Genomic DNA, 20,302 nt, shown 5'->3' with positions numbered 1-20,302 from the left:
CCGCTTATTCCACAACGAGTGTGTTTTTGTATTTACTTATTTGGTATTTTTATACAATTCCCTCATACTTTGCCATTTATATCACCTAAAGTGGTTTGGAAAGTTTAGAATGCATCTGGACTGTGAGCTGTGTAATTCTTCCTCTCAGTCAGGCGCGAACTGCAGTGCTGCTCTCATGTATCATCATTAGAGTTTAATGTGCTCTCATGTTACGTTAAATGAGATAAACGACTATTCATCAACGAAAATTTTTGTTGAAAGTTTTTATTGTCGACGTTGTCGATAGCGTCGACTAATAGTTTCAGCCCTATTTCGTAACACACGAACACTTACATTTATATACTGAATGACCACCATGAGACATTTCTTGTGTCACATGTTAAAACTGTCTTTGAAAGGATCCCTTAGAACTCTTTTTAGCAGGACATGTCATTTTAATTCAGGAACTTTGACACAATCGCGAAACGAACTTTTCTTGGGTTTTAACAATGCATATACATGGATTATGAGCTATAACATGAGCAAAAGACTTCATTGTATTGTTCAACACTGCACAACACAGTCTATTTATGATTGTAAAATGTTATCTTACACAAATGATTGTAGCCTGATGTAACCTTTAAAATATGTGTAGTGATTTGTAATTACTGATAACTGACAAATTGATGATTATAATCTTTGATCTTATTTTATTCATGTCATATTACTGGAATGGTAACAATTCATGATAAAGCACATCATGTTTACTATCGTTGAGATTCTTTCAGCATTTCAGAAATGTTTATGTTAATTAGTTTTTTATATTATAGTTTTATATATTAAGTTGTATCCGAGATATAAAAGGTCATGATTAAACATTGCCCTAATTTGAGCTGGAAATGGGAATCTTCACAGACAAAGACTCATTAATCACCTTCAGAAAGAGGTGACCATGTGACCCAGCAGTAGATATTTCTGATTAGCTCAAAACACCTTTGAGGTGCGGCCAGCCTCAACAGTACAAAGCCTCCCCACCTAAGACGAATGCCCTCTTCTTCAGCTCTCTTCTGCACTTCTTCGTGTCTTCCGCCTCTGCCCTCTTGGCTCTGGGCTCTTATCCCTTCATCTGCTGGCTTCGCACAATGTCGAGTCCAGGAAAGCTCAGAATGCAAAGTTCTGAGGAAGCTCCTCTCCCTCTCTGCTCTACGACTCACACAAGTGAAAGGAGTCGAGAGTCTACATTGCGGAAGTCCTCGCTTCATTCCAGCAACAAACTATCCACGATTTTAACAGAGGTCCAAAACATTGACAGAACAACCAGAACTTTCTACAAAGAACCAAAGCAGCGCAATGAAACGCATGTGCATCTCCAAACTTTCGCTAAAAATGCTGATGTCTCTTTAAAATAATTTGAGTAACCCCATTGCAAATCGAGTTAGACTAAATGATGTATCGATAGTTCTCAAGGCATTGTCTATAGACAATTTTCTCTGTACAGATCATTTCCATTCACCTTCTGTTACATCTCACTTACCAACCCGTTGTTTATGTTTGTCTAAATGTGTTAGTTAGTTTGATGTTTTAGATTAGCAATAAAGTCTTTTTTGTATTCACAACTAATTTGACTGTGGTATATTTTGATAAGAAATGTCATCACTTGATTTTTAAAAGATCTGTGCTCCGAAACTTGAACTACATCTAAACATATTTGTGATAATATTTTGAATAGGCCATGAGAATAGTATTACTCTAAAGAGTTAACAATTCTTTCAATAAGTGAATTAATCATAATTCCATTATTAGGCTAATTCCTTACATATTAATTGTGATTGGATACAACGAGTCGTTGTATTACATGTTAATGGTGGAGAATTGTATTCCGATTTACAATCTGACCATTTGTCATTTATCCTTCTTATAATGGTGGTCTAACATGGATAATTCCGTTATACAATTTCCTACATATTATTATCGGAGGTATGCAAAGTTGCTAATTTTCCTACATAATGACGTAGACATACGCACAATTTAATTTAATTCATAACACATATTGTTCCTAAATATCATTGGTGGAGGTACGCGGGCACCTTAATCCATACCTTGAAAATTAATGCTAACAATTTCCTTACATATTAATGGTGGATAAATGTGGGTATATTTAAATCCGGCCATTATATTTAGTGTTCTATTATACAATTCTTACAACTGAAATGAATTGTGAGATGAGTGAACCATTACACGCCTAATACAGTTGAAGTCAGAAGTTTACATACACCATAGCCAAATACATTTAAACTCAGTTTTTCACAATTCCTGACATTTTATCATAGAAAACATTCCCTGTCTTAGGTCAGTTAGGATCACTACTTTATATTAAGAATGTGAAATGTCAGAATAATAGTACAGAGAATTATTTATTTCACCTTTTATTTATTTCATCACATTCCCAGTGGGTCAGAAGTTTACATACACTTTGTTAGTATTTGGTAGCATTGTCTTTAAACTGTTTAATTTTGGTCAAACTTTTTGGGTGGCCTTCCACAAGCTTCTCACAATAAGTTGCTGGAATTTTGGCCCATTCCTCCAGACAGAACTGGTGTAACTGAGTCAGGTTTGTAGGCCTCTTTGCTCGCACACGCTTTTTCAGTTCTGTCCACAAATTTTCTATTGGATTGAAGTCAGGGATTTGTGATGGCCACTCCAATACCTTGGCTTTGCTGTCCTTAAGCCATTTTGCCACAACTTTGGAGGTATGCCTGGGGGTCATTGTCTATTTGGAAGACCCATTTGCGACCGAGCCTTAACTTCCTGGCTGATGTGTTGAGATGCTGCTTCAATATATCCACATCCTTTTCCTTCCTCATGATGCCATCTATTTTGTGAAGTGCACCAGTCCCTCCTGCAGCAAAGCACCCCACAACATGATGCTGCCATCCCCATGCTTCACAGTTTGTATGGTGTTCTTCGGTTTGAAAGCCTCACCCTTTCTCCTCCAAACATAACAATGTACATTATGGCTAAACAGTTACATTTTTGTTTAGTTAGACTAGAGGATATTTCTCCAAAAAGTAAGATATTTGACCACATGTGCACTTGCAAACTGTAGTGTGGCTTTTTAAGGTGTTTTGGAGCACTGGCTTCTACCTTGCTGAACAGATATTCAGGATATGACAATATATGACTTGTTTAACTGTGGATATAGATACTTGTCTACCGGTTCCTCCAACATTTTCACAAGGTCCTTTGATGTTGTTCTGGGATTGTTTCGCATTTTTCGTGCCAAACTACGTTCATCTCTAGGAGACAGAATGCGTCTCATTCCTGAGTGGTATGATGGCTGCTTGGACCCATGGTGTTTATACTTGCGTACTATTGTTTGTACAGATGAACGCGTTACCTTCAAGCATTTGGAAATTGTTCCCAAGGATGAACCAGACTTGTGGAGGTTTTTTTCTGAAGTCTTCGCTGATTTCTTTTGATATTCCCATGATGTCAATCAAAGAGGCACTGAGTTTGAAGGTAGCCCTTAAAATACATCCACAGGTACACCTTCAGTGCACCTCCTATCAGAAGCTAATTGTCTGTAGGCTTGACATGCTTTTTGGAATTTTCCAAGATGTTTAAAAGCACAGTTAACTTAGTGTATGTACAATTCTGACCCACTGGAATTGTGATAAAGTCAATTAAAAGTGAAACAGTCTGTCTGTAAACAATTGTTGGAAAAATTACTCATGTAATGCACAAAGTAGATGTCCTAAACTATCTGCCAAAACTATGGTTTGCTAATATTAAATCTGTGGAAGGGTTAAAAATGTTAGAGTTTTAATGACATCAGCCATAGTGTATATAAACTTCTGACTTCAACTGTATATACTGCATATTAGTAATAGTAATAGTAATTTTAGTATGCCATAGCCTCATAATAGGTTTGAAAATGCTTGACCTTAGACCTTCCCACGATTACAGTTTCAGTTATGCTCATCTATCACTCCAAGTGAAAGCAACGATAGCATATAGTTTGTGTCAGATCCATCAGTTTATTGCAGCGTGCTTAAACTGACAGACAAATATAAAAAGTAATCTAGTTTTGGATAAAAATTTTATGAAACAGAATTTGTAATCTCTTGTATTTTTAGATACTTGAACTGTTGCATGTCAGATATCTTCCAGACAGAGAGAGAAGGAGAGAAACAGAGAGAGGAGGTGTCATTCCCCATTTCCTCTCTCTGCTCCACTTTCTAAGGATTCTGCTTTGACCTCAACATCACTCCGCGGTGAGTGTAAAGTTAAAGCGTGCATTCCAAACTCCCTGGAATAATACATACTTTCTTTACTCGAACCTTTACCTATGTCAGTCTAATTAAAGAGAGCAGGTTTTGGGAAAGGAGAGAGCTGTCAGGAATGACTCACGCTGCGAGGGAAAGAGAGTAATGCAGCCAGTCTGAATGAAAACTTGCTGCATTGAAAAGATCGTGTGCAAATATTTGTTTGCAGAACTGAATGTATCAAAAGACACTCAGGCAGCACAACAGAAAACATCAATACTAGCGGGTGACAGCTGAGACAGTGAGGGGAGAAGGAAATGACAAAATACAAAGCAGTGTGAGTGAGTGTGAAGGCACACACAAATACACACATATGTGTTCATTGTATTATGCAAATTGCCGTCTTGGCGAGTCATCTCTGCATGCACCTCTCCCCAGCACAGAAGGATAGTCTCATTAAAAACCAGTCCAACAAAAGACCTCCTAGTTAACTAGGCTCTTTTAAATGTTACTTTCAGGTAGCGGTCAAAACCATCGCCTTGGAAAACATGGAAATGTCACAGACATGCTGCATACCATGAGGTGGCATGTGGCCGTCAGCTGGTGCAAACCACGCAGCATGAGGCTGAGCAAGACACTCATACACACACACGCACACACACTCAATTTCCACTACAGCAGGCAAAAACATCTCTACACAATATTGCCATTCTCTCAAGAAGAAAAGAAAAGAAATTACATGTCTGCCTGACAGCACTGGAATGTAGGATGGCCAATAGAATCGTCTCGTGCTCTCACACCTAATTTGCATAATGTGACACCAGCAATGGGATCCGTCACACAGACTGCATATCTCTGCCATTTGTCGTTTTTCGACGCTGAATCATTTGCGGAATAATTTCTGTTACTAAATATAGAAATGGATAGTAAGGGTCCGTGTATGTTGGCATACTGGGTCTCATTCACTAACTGTGCATATTCATGTACTTGTACGTTTATCAATATGTTGGGTCTTGTTTATTTTTTTAATTTAGGTAAATTCCACACTTAACCCTTTTTGTTTAAAAAGTCAGTTTTACGTTTTCTAACATCCTCGTTTTCCAAAGTATGCAGTAATGGAGAGTGTTTCGAAACTTAAACGGTGCAAAATTAATGCATTTTTAATAGAAAATGTATTAGTGTGGACATGGCCATATGCTGCATTCACATCTTATCTGAATTACTGTATTTACAAGATTCTAATCAGAGCTGTTCATGTCCACTGAACTCAAAAGCTATTTGTGTTTATGTCAACATTCATAATGCCAAAACGGCTTTGTCGTTTATAACATCACAATATTTATCACTACATTAATTCACCTCTATATGTTCATGCAAAATATTTAAGAAACTGCTCCAGAAAACCTTGACATAATAATCAAAGTCAACCATTTTAAACAAAAATGTGTTCACTATTACCTTTTACTGTTGAGGCCCAGCCACGTTGGTTCTTTTTACATGATGTCATGACATCAAGTTAGAGCTTTCATAGAATTCCAAGTTTACAACTTGTAATTGGAAGTTCCACAAAGACGTGAATGGGTTTTGCTAGTCAGAATCTTGTAATTACCGTGACCTTCTAAACATGGAATGTGTTAAGCCAAAATGTATTATGTTAAATATATTTGAGTAATTGAGTAACTAAGTAAGAGATTTGATTATTTAAGAAATTTAGTTACTAAGTGAGCCTGAGTAAATGAGTGTGCGGAATGGAGATGGAATGTGTATTATGTCGATTACTAACTTTGTGTGCACTCTTCATTTAGAATAATCCAGATTCATCAACATTAGAAGGAGGGTAAGAAAATTACTAAAAATACTTCACATTTATTAGTGAATGAGACCCAATGGACCCTCTGTTTTGGTTTATTTTGCTGTTATAATCTGGATAAATCCAGTATGTGTATGCTTTGTTGTTTCTGGTGTGCTGGCCCCACAGGTGGCTCGCGAGGTGTGGGCTTCATTCGCTTTGATAAGAGGATAGAAGCTGAGGAAGCCATCAAGGGTCTGAATGGACAGAAGCCGTCCGGAGCTGCTGAGCCAATCACGGTGAAGTTTGCCAACAACCCAAGCCAGAAGACCAGTCAGGCACTACTGTCGCAGCTGTACCAGTCCCCCAACCGACGCTACCCTGGGCCCCTCCACCACCAAGCGCAGAGGTTCAGGTAAATATAGTCTGAAAGGTCTATTAGCTACCAGATTACACTGAGCAAACATTAGTATTCTAAAATGTGCTGAATATTTCCTATCAAGTATTTTATAAAGCATAAATCCATTGAGAAGATGGCAAAATTTGTGAAACAGAAATGTATAAAGACTAGAAAATAGGTGTTGCTATTATAAAACCATGTTTCCTATAGTTCTGTCACAACTAGGGCTGGGCAATATATTTAATATTCACAATACATTTGTGATGAATTTGTTGACGATATAACATTAACATTATTAAATATCACATTGATTTTAAGGTGCTATTTATTTGCTCATTAATTTTCCTAAAGAGCATGTCATTAAACTAGTTTTGAAATCCTGTCTTGTCTCATGACTAATGAATATGAGTGCATTACGATTTCATTTAAACTTCAGTAGTAGAAATGGATTTAGAGTTGGTAAGTTTAATTTATATCCTTGAATCATTCTGACATGATTCAAACCTCTAATTCATTTGTGTTATGACGAAAAAAAATTACGGAATTCTCAGCATGGCAATTATTTTTATTTGATATAAAGTGTACAATTATATATAGGTAAATATTGCTATTAATTGTATTATGGAGTTAATTTAAGTATTTATGTATTGGGTAAGTATTGTTATATTGGTTCATATACTTACATATTATATATAATTTAAAACAGTGTGGAAAACATAATTTGATAGATTTTAACTTGATTTACATTTAACATTTTTGTAACACATTACAATAAGGTTGTATTTATTATAGTAACATTAATTAACTACATTAGTTAACATGAACTAAAAATAAGCAACACTATTACAGTATTTAATAAACTAGGTTAATGTTAATTTCAACATTTACTAACATAATTTTTAACTTTAAATTTGTATATGTTAACATTAGTTAATGCATTTTGAACTAACATTAACTAACAATGAACAATAGTATTTGGTTAAATTAACATTAACAAAGATTAATATATGCCTAGTATACTATACTTTACTATACTACTACAGTTAATCTGAGAATTTGACAGTGTGATACTGCAGATATTCTTGACTTTTGTATAACAATTTGCTTGCTGTCTTCATTTTTGTAAGTCAATTTGGATAAACGCATCTGCTAATTGACTAAATGTAAATGTAATGTAATATGCCATAAAAATAATTGTCTATTATTAGGTTATGATACCTAATGCATTAACTAATATTAACAAATACATCCTTATTGTGAAATGTTACCAACATTTGAAGCCATTTCAAAGCAAATGCACACAAATATTGAATATATACTGGATATTGAACATCTTAAAAAGGCTGAAAAATATTAATATAGATTTTTCTTTTTTGCTATATCGCCCACCTCTAGCTGTGAACGATGAATGATTATTCCTCAAAAATGTCAAAAACAAAACGAGATTCAAGAAAGAAACAGAATTGAAGGACTGATAAGAGACAGTGGGGTTCTGTCGTTTACAATTTCCCTCTGTTGTTGTTTTTTCTCATACGCCATCCTCCCCTTCTTTCATTTCACATCTGATATATTATTTAAGTTCAGCAGGCCAGCAATAACTTGGCAGCTAACACCTTTACAGCCCAAAGCAGTGGTTCTCGACCTTTTTAATGACTCTGCAAAGTAAAATTCACTGGCATAGCCCTCACTACTCATGTAGGCAAAACAGCAGGCAACAATAACAGCACCTTTTGATCCTGCTATTGAATTGGTAGGTCTTTGCTTAAGATCTCCTTTCCTCTGAGGCTAGTTCACATTAACTATGAGTCATGTCTTATGAGCTCCGAGCTGGTGAAGCATGCCAATATAGATGAAGTCATCTTTCAGTGAAAGTTTACAGCTTCATTACAGCATATATCAGTGCACAATCAAGCAGACATCCGAATCGGTATTGATAACTCAAGCTTTAGACATTTAGCTTCTTGAATCTTCACCTTTTGCATATGCAAAATACTATTTGTTTAGATTTTGCTTTCAGTATGTGAAGTATTAATCTTCTTAACTTAATCCAAAATAGGCTCCCATGTGCTGTAAATTTCATCTAGAAGTAAATAGTGTATAAGTGCAGCACATTAACTAGCTTAACCAGCAAGACTCTTTTTGAACCACTGTCACCTGAAAGACCATAATGGTCAACCAGCATTCACCAACTAAGTTGTGCTTGGTTATGCTAGTTCACCAACTAGACCAGCATCTACACCAGCATGGAAATCAGTAGGATAGCTTGTTAGCTATGAAATAGTTTGGATTAGTTACCATCTATCTCCTCTAGAAGCCTGAACTGTCAGTGTGATGTTTACTAAAGCATGTGATTCTTTGTTAAGACAAATAGGACTCGCTGAGCAATTAGCACCGCTCAGCCATACTGATGACAGAAATTAGTAATTAATTCTTCATACATCACAAGCAGTTATTATTGAAGAGATATGAAAAGGATGAGCCCCATTTGCATGTATTAGTCGGCCTTACAAAGGTGTCATTGTGTTGTGTTTGGAGAGGCCGGGTGAAAAGCTGTAGGCTGGGCGAGCTGGGCTGAGACACGCCTGCAGATATCTGCTTTTGCACCTCAGAGCCCTCTCACCAATTATCTAATTTACCCACAAAAGCAACCTGCATCCCTAATTGACTAATTGGCATCTTAATGACTTGACACACTGAATGTCCTTGTTTTTACAGAAGGTAGTCACCAACTGTTGACCCACTGCAGAGAGAGGCTATGTGTGGGTTTAGGTGGTTTACGAGGACAATTTATTTAGGTTACAAACTGGTAATTACAAGGGTATTATGCTATGAATATGGTTTATTAGGACATTTCTAGTGTCCCCATAATACAAATCACTAGAAAAACATACTAAACATTGTTTTTTTTTAAAATTAAAAATGCAAAAAAAGTTTTTTTGTGAGGGTTAGGTTTAGGGGTAGGGCTAGGTTTAGGGGATAGAATCTATAGTTCGTCCAGTATAAAAATCATTATGTCAATGGAGAGTCCTATATGGATAACTGAGTATAGAAAACAAGAGTTCAAGTCAAAGAGGGATAAAACATGTAACTCAAAATCAGTTAATAGTTTAATTATAATTCATTTGAATGTTGATAATTCAGTTAAACTCACCAGTCACATGGGCCACCATCTGATAGAATGATCACTGCAGGCCATTTCAAGTACTGCAACAGCAAACACCTGCATAAAAAAACAACACACCCCTATATTTGAATGGTGACTCTGACCATACATGTGCTATTTCAGGGCTACTTTCTGAATCTTGAATTTGAAGTGTCTAATTTCTTTATGTGTGTGGGTGTGGGTGTCTGTGTTTGAAATGAGACAGGGCCGAGCCGAGTTAGGACAGAGGTCGCAGAGTAGCCAAACAGACGGAAGCCCAAAATTCGAATGACTGACAGGGAAGGAAAGCATAATACACTTGCCCAGTGGGTTACAGGGGCTAATAGAGAGACAGCAAAAGGGCACTCCCAGTTAATGCCGTAATACAGGCTGCCTCCAACTTCACTGAAATTTTATTTTATATAAAATTTTTCAGGTAGGCTGAAAAATGCCCTCGGACCAATTGTATCCATTACACTAGCATATCATCTACACATGCTCTGGCACTAAGAATCATTCTTAATATCTCATTCATTTTTCTTTTTTCGAGTTGATTTGTTTTCTATTTACTTTCATATCCCCTTTAATCACCATTTAATCATCACAATACTGTATAAATACATTACAGTATAACAATATAGGGGTGACTTCAGGTAATTTTTGCCACTTTGTGCCATTAATTTCTATTACAAAAGAGCCAGAATTGCCCGAATTCACCTTTTTAAGAGAAACAGGAGGAAAAAGTCAGATCCTTTAAGTTAATTAAAAGGAAAAAACTGAAATTCTCTCATCATTTACTCTCTTTTGGTTTCAAGAGTGTATGACTTCCTTTCGTCTGTGGAAAAGTAAGAGAGATATTAGGCAGTATGTTAGCCTCAGTCGCCATTCACTTGTATGGATAAAAGATGTTATTTAAGTGAATAGTGACTAAGGCACACCTCTCCCTTTTTTTTTTTAATGGAGTAAAAATTGTATATAAGTTTGGAACAAATGAGAGTAGGTAAATAATGACAGAATTTTTAATTTTGGGTAAACTATCCCTTTAATTGTAATTCCACTCCTTTTCACATAGTTCAAAAAGCAGCCAAAAAGTCTTCATTTATCTTCTGTACATTATATAGTCTTTGTCAGTAAAATCTATCAAAAATTATATTTTTATCTATGTTAACTATACATAACATAAAAATAAGCTATCCAGTATAGCTGCTGTTCCTGGGCCATAACAAAATATAAGCAATTTTAGGACTACCACATTCTTAGACTTAAAGGAATATTCTGAGTTCAATAAAAGTTTTAATCGACAGTATTTGTGGCATAATATTGATTACCATAAAAAATTATGTCAACTCGTCCCTCATTTTCTTTAAAAAAAGCCAAAATCAAGGTTACAGTGGGGCACTAATAATGGAAGTGAATGGGGCCAACTTGTATATAAAAGCACTTACATTAGTTCTTCTGTTAAAATTAATGTATTATTTAAGATGTAAAGTTGATGAAATCGTCATTTTTAGTTGTTTTAGGGTTTGTTGTCATTACATTGCCATGGCAACGAAGTTGTAAAATATGCAATAACTTTACACAGAAAAGGTTAGTAAGCAATTTTATCACACTAAAATCATGTTATCACGCATATTGTTTATGTCTGATGGCTATAATTCTGAAATAGTGAGTATTTTAACATTTACGGATTGACCCCCTTCCCCTCCATTTTAAGTGCCTCATTGTAACCCAGATTTTTGCTTTTATTAAAGAAAATGAGGGTAAGACAAAATAAATTTTTGTGTTCAAATGAAAATAATCAATATTATGCCACAAATGCTGTCGATTGAGCTTAACTTGTATTGATCCCGGAATATTCCTTTAAGTTCAAGACTAAACGCTCCCAAAAATGCAGCTAGCAAGAGCACATTAAGTATGTGTGGTGCTGGCTGGGCATTCAAGTGGCCTCCTGTGTATTAGAGCTACTTCAAGTCTGCTGCTCTTTGGATGTATGATTGACTCTTTGAGATGCCTGATGGGGCAGCACAGTGTAATGGCCCATCGTTGGATGGGTGTCTTCCTTCAGTGAGGCAGGGATGTAGAATTAGTTCCATTGAGTGAGTCGACCATCTGCCTGGCATTAACCCCAGAACCCTCCTTCTCTTTACAGGCTGGACAATTTGCTTAATATGGCCTATGGCGTTAAGAGGTAATTAAAACTTCACCGAATGCCAGATGTCCATGTTGACAGTATGATTTTTTTCTTCCTTCTTTTCTAAAAATCACACGCATTCACTTCAAAGTTAATCTCTTTCCTAGAGTTTCCTTTTGTTTTTGCCTTTTTAATTTATTTTTAACTCGATTACTCTTTATTTCAACCTATCAATCAGTAGCCCTAAAACATAAGTGTAAGAATATTTTATAATTTGTAGTGTTGAGTATGCATTGTTTGATTATGATGATTATGAGTTCTATATTCCATTTTGGTATTTTGTGTTTTATTGTGTGTAGCAAATGTTTTGAGGCATGGCTTCCACAGGATTCAGGTGCTGAAGCCGTACCTCCGTCCAGCTTAATGTTATACTGTAGATAGCTGCATACGATTTTTACACAGAAACCCACCACTGGCAAAAATGTAACAAAATTCTCATTATATAGACTTAACACTGTGTCCTAACCAGACTCAATGCGGCAAAGTCATACAATTTCTTCCATGTCAATATGTCCTAACAAGCCATGTCGATGACAAGTGACGAGCAACAGGACATTTTGTCAATCGTGTAGTTTTTATTTCTGAGGCATAATGCTGGTTATTCATGAAATCTCATTGGTCCAATATTAAATAGTAATTCTTATTGGCAGAAATATTTCTTGTCACTGGAAACTTGTCGCATCACGCCTGGTTAGGAGATGTTGTAATACTGTACATAAATTGGAGACACTTTACAATAATGTTGCATTAATTTACATTAGTCAACAAAAAAATGAACAAACTAACAATGAACAATACTTTTGCAACATTTATTAATCTAGGATAATGTTAATTTCTACATATATTAATAAATCATGTTTTACATTAAAAGATGTATACATTAACATTGATTCATGTAATAGGAAATAACATTAACAAATAATGAACAACGATATTTTGACCATCAAAGAAATAGTTCGCCCAAAAATAAAAAAATTCTGTCATCATTTACTCTACCTTATGTTGTTCCAAACCCATATTTCTTCGGTGGGATACAAAAGGGGATTAAAGACAAAATGTTAGGCTCAGTCACCATTCACTTTCATTGTAATGGAAAAAAAAGATGTCAAGAAAGTGAATAGTGACTGAGGTTAACATTCTGGCTAACATCTTCTGTTTTCAATGGAAGAAGGTAAGTCAAACAGGTTTGGAACAACATGAGGGCAAATAAATGATGACAGAATTTTCATTTCTGGGTGAACTATCCTTCTAAATAATGTTAACCAATAGAACTGTATTGTAAAGTTTTACTAATATAGTAAATGGTTAGATCGAAGGCTGTTAGTTATTGCCTTATTTTTTGGATTTATTTGTTTAAATGAGCTGGTGTAGAGCTAGACGGAGGAGGTGACATCTCACCTGGATCCCTGCAGGAAATTTAGCATTTCACTGCAGGTTTAGGAGCCTCTGATCAGTTGGGCTTGCTCATGTTCTTTTTGCTTTGTGCTGCTGTGGATTTAGTGTAAAGGCTTCTTTTCAACATGTTTTAGTGCTTATGACATTTTGTTGCATATTTTACTATCTATTGAATCACTTTGATGTCCACTGAACACCAAAGACTCAAGGCTAAGATGGGGTAGCATGAAAGGTTGTGCATTGTGTGTGCGTTTTTTCATAGATAGTTTCAAGACTAAAGGCTCCATATTTTAGTGTATTTGTGATCTTTCTTGAGAAGATCTTTTCTGTTTAGTGGATGCTGATCAGAATTAACCATTCCAGTTATTGTTGTTAGGAAAGCATGCTTGCAGAGAACCAGTTTCGAAAAAATCATTGTGCTTCATCTGTTCCGTGTCGAGAGCTGACAAGTCTCAGGAAGTGAAAACAATAAAACAGGATATGCAAACAAGGCAGCAAGATCTTTCAAAACAAATGAAGAGTCGAAGACGCCTTTTTATTTACACTGTGCGATCAGCTGTCAAATTGCTGAAAAAGGCCATGAGGAAATCACATAAGTCTGCTTGCCTCAAGAGAGAGAAAAAGAGAGAGAATTTAGGGGGGAGGCATTGTGCTCAGTGAGCACACTGCAGTAGGTAATTAATGAACAAAGCCCAGTCTAAAGAAGTGAGCATCACTAGGTGAAGGTGGGCAGCACAGAAGGGTGGGATGGCTCCAGGTCAGTTGCTTGTTGCTATGCAACTCCTTGTCCAACTGTTCGCCTTAGTTGGAACAACAGACAGCGCTGCGCTCGGCCCTGCCCTATTAGTCACGAGACGCCTCTGTGTCAGCAATAAACTCATCCGATCCTCACCCGCTCGCTCTACTACAGATGACTGGCATCCAAATTACCATATATTGCCTCCTTCCCATGATGAATAATGGTGACAGATTGATTATTTACAGTGAAATACCAGCATAATTGAAGTCATGAGATGGTTACTTGTCACACGGCGCAAAGTGAGCCGACTTACCATTATACCCTTCATTTACATTATGAGACACAAATAACAGGACACAAAAGAGAAAGAGAGAGACAGATGTATTGACTCTGCCAGGATGAACCAGCTAAAACGCAGATGAAACGACTGAGTAATTCTTGGCAGAACAAGAAGCAGGGAATTGGCCGGCCCTGTAGTCCGTGCAGTGCTATCGATCACAGTCACACACTGCAGAGCGACAGAGGGTGTGTGTAGAATACACTCTTGTTCCCCATGCTAGCTAGCTGGAAAGCACGGCTTCCATTTTTTGCTTTCTGGTTGCTTCCTATCCCCCCACCCTGCCCATTCTTCGTTGAAGACGGCGGCAGCAAAGCGGAAATCTCAATTAAAGCACACCCAATAATGCCTATAGTCATTCCTTGAGAGATGGCACACAAAATGAACCTGTTATCCAATTTACCTTTTATTTAAAGTGGAAATTTCCTTTAAGCGGAAAGGCAATTAAGTGAAATCAACTGAGCATTCAAATCTCTGTATCATGTGGTAGGAAAAAAATGGGGAAGAAAGGAAAGATTACAAGAGGAATAAGAGCAGATTTACTCGGTCGCATATAAAATCTCTGATGATTTTCGAAGGTATTAATGTTTAGAGTTCCTGTAATTAGTTTCCCAATAGATCCGCACAGGAAGACAGAGAAAGAAAAGAGCTCTGTGTCTCGGCGCCCATGCGAATGACACTTCTGCACAGACCCTTGCAGCCGGCATCGAAGCGCAGCCTTTTCATTCGCCATTCAGAAACCCCACCGTTTTGCCTTGCATCCGAAGAATGGAGCAGGTATTCACACTTGTGACGGATAAAAAGTGGTAGATGGAAAGATTGCAATGGCACACAACTTATGATATTCCAGGCCTAATCACGATCACATCTGCCTGTGTCTGATTTTTAAGGTGAAATTGCAGGTCTGCATAGCAATGCAGAGTTTTAGTGCAACTCTTCAATAATCAGCAGGTGAAGACATTTAGAAGCGGCAAGTTTCTCAGCAGTGATTCAGTGCCACAAAACAACTTCCTGACTTTTTCATTTCTCACGCTCTCTCTCTTCCTCCAGGTTCTCTCCCATCACTATTGACAGCATGACAAGTCTAGTAGGGATGAATATCCCAGGTCACACAGGAACGGGCTGGTGTATCTTCGTCTACAACCTGTCGCCAGACTCAGACGAGAGTGTTCTGTGGCAGCTCTTTGGACCATTCGGCGCCGTCAACAACGTCAAGGTGATCCGCGACTTCAACACCAACAAGTGCAAGGGGTTCGGTTTCGTCACAATGACGAACTACGATGAAGCGGCCATGGCCATCGCCAGTCTGAATGGGTATCGGTTGGGTGACCGTGTCTTGCAGGTGTCTTTCAAGACCAACAAGACCCACAAGTCCTGAACTCCCTTCCTATCACTTGCGTAGCTCCTAACAGCTCCTCTATTACTAAAACCCACCTCTGCCCACTCAGCTACTCAAAACAGGAACGCACCCAACCAACAAACCCACAAAAAAGAACTGGATATGGCTTATAATATAACTTTGGACCTATAAGCCAATGCTGCCTAAGTATTACAAAATGACAAATTGAGAATATTCATTATTTAGAGACCCTGGAAGTGGTACAGGGATTATGTTATATATCTTCTGAGTTCTTGTGGTTGTTTTCTTTAATTTTTTTTTCTCTGTAAACAGTAGCAAAACCAGACCGCCCTTATTTTGAAGGAGAAAATGTCCTTCTTTAGATCAAACTCTCTTGGTCTCGATTCAGGATTTATTCGTTCTTTTTTAAATCCGGATCCACTGTCGTTAGAATAACACCTCCCTGGTAAGAGAACGGGAGGGGGCTCTTTTTAAAAATCAGTGATCATTCATTCATTTGTTTTGATGTAAATTGTTAGAAATCCCCCAAATTATTTAACAGGGATGACACCATCCCTTTTCTCTAATGCAGAAGATGTTTCTAGCATAGTTTTGGTTTTGTACAACAAGCAAAACACATGTCTGTCCTCACGGGGGATAAGGGGGAGGGGAGAGGGAAGGGATGGGTAAGCACTCCTGATGACACGTTACGTACAACAAAAAACCTACACACACACTGTTGCCAAAGAGAAAATCTCTTTGCTTGAAAATGCATTTAGAAAAAATGAAAAAAATAAAGAGAAAGAAGATCTATTTTTATAACTAATGATTCAAATAATTATTGAAGAATTTTTACAAGAATCTGGATTTGAAAAAAGAGAAAAATATTTTGACTGGCTAATTAGGGACAGGGGAGGGGTCAGGTGCCACCTTGTCTTGTTCGTTCTGCCGTGGTACTTTTTAGGATCAAAGGTTGTTTGTTTTTTGGGGAGAACCGAATTGGAAATGGTTTTGTAGATGAAAGAATTTATCAAGAGATGCAAATTCAGGCTGGTAATTTTTCATAGCAGTAATTACTCCACATGGATACCCAATAGGAGAGGGATTCTTCCCAGGCTGATCACATCTTTATAGTCAAGAGCCCAAAGCAAGGCCACTCATCATCCACTCATTTTATTTAGACCATCAGTCTTTGGGATATAATTAATAAAGTCGTACGTGTACACACACACTTATCCATTTGGAAAGCATACATGGTTGCGTTTCGTTCGCTCTAATTTTGTGATATTGCATTTGAGATGTACTTCCTTTAGCAATCAACAGTAGGTGCTATATTACATGGTTCACATATCTTAAATATCCAACTTTGTTGTTCTTCGTGTTGTTTAGAGAGAAAAAAAATACAATTTTGATGTTGGCATTATATTAAGCTGCTGTTTTATCTTTTTTGTTTTGTTGTTGTTTACTTTGATTGTCGGCCCCCATCTGGTCCCCCAGATAAACAAATTCGGGCCTTGTAGAATCACTTGACGAGTTTTCTTTGGCTTGCTTACTTCTAGGTTATTTGCTGAGTGTACAGCATTTGTCGAAATTCAGCGATAATTAGCTAGTTTTGTTAGTCTAGTATTCGTTTCCTCAAAGGATCTATTACAACTGTGTCTTTCTTTGTTGTGTACAAATAGATGATATATAGTCAACATTTTTTGTTCCGATATCTATATCTATCTGAGTTGTCCTGCTTTTTGTTTGGGATTGTCTTTTTTCATATGAAAACTTTATGAAGTGATGGTTCAGTTACTTAGAAAACTCGTGAGGAATCCTGTTTAATATGTTGTCATGTCGCTTGTGAAGATAAAGAAAAAAAATCAAGAAAAAAAATTACTGAAAATTTGGATCTAATTATTTGATTTACCGCCGCAGCAAAAGATATCGAACAAAAAGCTTCTTGAGAAAATCTGTATTTATTTATTGATTGATTGATTGTCTCATTGATTAAATTATTTATTTATCTCGATTATTTATTTATTCGTTCGTTTCTTATGTTGTCTGTGTTTATGCGTGATTCTGGTACAGGGAGGGGGGGGGTCTTTCTGAGCTAAAGGGAACAAATGACTAGGGGAGATGCTCTTCCATTAGTCCTGTGCACTGAGAAATTTTAGTACGTTTGTGCTTTGTACCAATATATCAAAATTACAATATAAAAAAATTTTAAAGTCAAAAACGAAAAAAATGTCAAGAGGGTTGGTGAGGCTCTTCCCTTATTAATAGAAACAGTTACTCGCTATGCATAACCTAGCCGATAGTTCAATTTGCTATTGCTTTTTTCTTGTCTTGTTAAACATAAATCTTTAAATCTTTTTCAATAAAGTTTAGTCTTAATAGAATGTTATAACAGTTGTTCTGGTTCAATATAACCTGTGATAAGTTTGTGTAGTTTTAAAAGCCACTTCCCGTCCTCCCTCCACACACTACCGTTGCTTTGTGATTAAACTTTATGCAAAAATGTGGGTTTGAAATGTAGTTTCTCATGGATCTCTACCACATTATTGTCAGGCTTTGCTGCCCTAATTTGATTAATATGTGTCTGTATTGTTTTAGTATTATTCATTGCATTTGAAATGTAACCTTCATGTAAATGACTTCTGCCATACTCCAAAAAAAAGTATTGACTCTGATTGTACTGGTTGAAGAAAAAAGAAATAGCTACAGAAGATACTATCTGATAGATGACACCTGTTATATATTTTCTAAGATATAGTCTATTTTAAGAGGTAAATTTCCTGAATGGAGAGCTCAGCTCATGTTGAGATAAGACCGGTGTGAAAGCTGGAGAACTAAAGAAAATCACGCAGATACTGTATGATCAGGAACAGTTTACATTCCTCCACCTCCTCAACAACACCTATATTGTCATCCATCCTTCCGCTGCTCCGCCTCTTGGGGCGGCGGCACAGCCCTTCTCAAACCCCGCTGCGGCTGGGAGTTTGAATTATGCAATGACCCCAGTAGAATGTTGTTCTGATGAACAAATTTCCTACATTATGTCCTCCTCTTTTGGTTAATGGCATCACCCTCTGCGTGTCTAAGCGCTGATGCTGTAAGGGAGTAAGTTTAGGACGCGTCTGTCTCTGTGTGTGTGTGTGTGTGTGTGTGTGTGTGTGTGTGTGCACGTGAGTGTTTGAGAGAGTTTGTGGGGGTGTTTGAAACATGGGTCCATGCCTCTACAGTGCGTGCCCAAATCGCAGCGTCTCTCCCCCTGTAGCGCCTTATAGTGGCAGCCTGCCAATAGGAACCCATAAGCCAGTAGTGTAGGAGGGAAGGCAAAGTGAGGAACAAGGCTCTTGTCATAATTTATTTTCTCCTGAAATGTGTTTGTTTACTATCTGAAAAATCTATAAATCTTTTAAGACAAAAAAGATGAAAAAAAAAAAAAATGTTCACCGGACCAAGCTGGTCCCTCCTACTTACGTTATTACTTATCTATCGATTATTGATTATTGTTACTATGATTAGTATTATTCTCATTATCCTTATTCTTATTACCAATCAAATTACTGCGATGAATGACTTCATGTTATCCTTGCTAGTTTAGGTCATTTCTGAAACTGGAAACAAAATATGGAAAAAAAATACTTGCTGTAAATGTTTTTTTCTTTTTCATAAAACTGTTGTGTTTGAATTATTTGTACTTTTGAATGTTGGGACAATAAAATAAGATGTGGAAAGTTGTGTGGCGCCATGTCGTTTTCAAAAAATGTAACACAACAGGATTTAACTTCATGAAACTAATATACTCAGAAATCTTGATATTTTAAATATTCAGGTTTAATTTTCTTATGACCCTGCAGGCACCAAATGTCACTTGAGCTGCACATTTTTGAATTGAGTTTGATCAGTTATCCAAATGTGCATAAATGCCAGTGTTATTACTTTCACTAAAGTTAAAATTTAGGTTATTACATTAAGCATGCCTATCGCAGTCTAATACGGCACAGACAACTGTGGTATAGTGAGATGATAATGAGAGCACAGTGCCCCCTGTATTCTTCCTGAAGAATTGACTGAAGTTTGTCTTTAATGACTATATGTCCCTGCTTTAATAAAAGAAAATAGGCAAATAAACTGTATTTATGAAGTCAACTGACTATGTACAAATGAATTAAGCCTCCTTTAAACAACATTTGTATTGTTAACGTGACAGTTCATCAAAACATTTTAACTCTTTCATCATTTACTCACCCTTGTGTTGTTCCAAACCTGTTATTACTCTTTTTCCTTGTTTACACCGGACTAAAGCAGCGCATTGCGTTAAAACCCAAATAGATCCCATTATAATCAATGAAGCTGTCTGATGCCGACAGTAAACAGATGCCCCATTCTATTACTGACATGCTGCAGAGCTACTCCTGCCACTTAAAATAAAATGATTAAACTTACCAAAAATTATACGTTTTAATCTTTTGTGCCATACATTTTGTTTGTTACATATTTAAATTACTTCTGACTGCTATATTTAAGCCAGCTTGTGATGTTTCTGGTCTCTGATCTACTTATTTCAATAATATTTTGTATCTAACCACATGTTTATGCAGTATAGCAACAAAAACATTACATAATAATTATATTTATAATTATTAAATTATCAGTGGATTTCTGATGAAAATAAGGGTTATTTCCCCTGTTTAACACTTGTGTCTACTCGAGCTCACAGGTGATTGGTCCATGC

At 36.8% G+C, this 20,302-nt stretch overlaps 1 protein-coding gene across 2 annotated transcripts in view; it reads left to right on the top strand.

Moving 5' to 3' along the window:
- Positions 1 to 19,295, top strand: part of elavl4 (ELAV like neuron-specific RNA binding protein 4) — a 126,084-nt gene extending 106,789 nt beyond the window's left edge. The window contains exons 6-8 of one of the 2 annotated variants that reach the window (XM_052095123.1): positions 6,223 to 6,448; positions 11,725 to 11,763; positions 15,288 to 19,295. In XM_052095123.1, the coding sequence (XP_051951083.1) occupies positions 6,223 to 6,448; positions 11,725 to 11,763; positions 15,288 to 15,615 (593 nt within the window). In that variant the 3' untranslated portion in view covers positions 15,616 to 19,295. The remainder of the gene's footprint in view (positions 1 to 6,222; positions 6,449 to 11,724; positions 11,764 to 15,287) is intronic. The other variant, XM_052095124.1, reaches the window with a different exon arrangement.
- The last annotated feature ends 1,007 nt before the right edge of the window (positions 19,296 to 20,302 follow it).

This window comes from Xyrauchen texanus, chromosome 27 (assembly GCF_025860055.1).
Source record: "Xyrauchen texanus isolate HMW12.3.18 chromosome 27, RBS_HiC_50CHRs, whole genome shotgun sequence".
Classification (NCBI taxonomy): domain Eukaryota; kingdom Metazoa; phylum Chordata; class Actinopteri; order Cypriniformes; family Catostomidae; genus Xyrauchen; species Xyrauchen texanus.
Note: the sequence above shows the minus strand (reverse complement) of the source record. Positions and strands in the feature narration are given on the sequence as shown.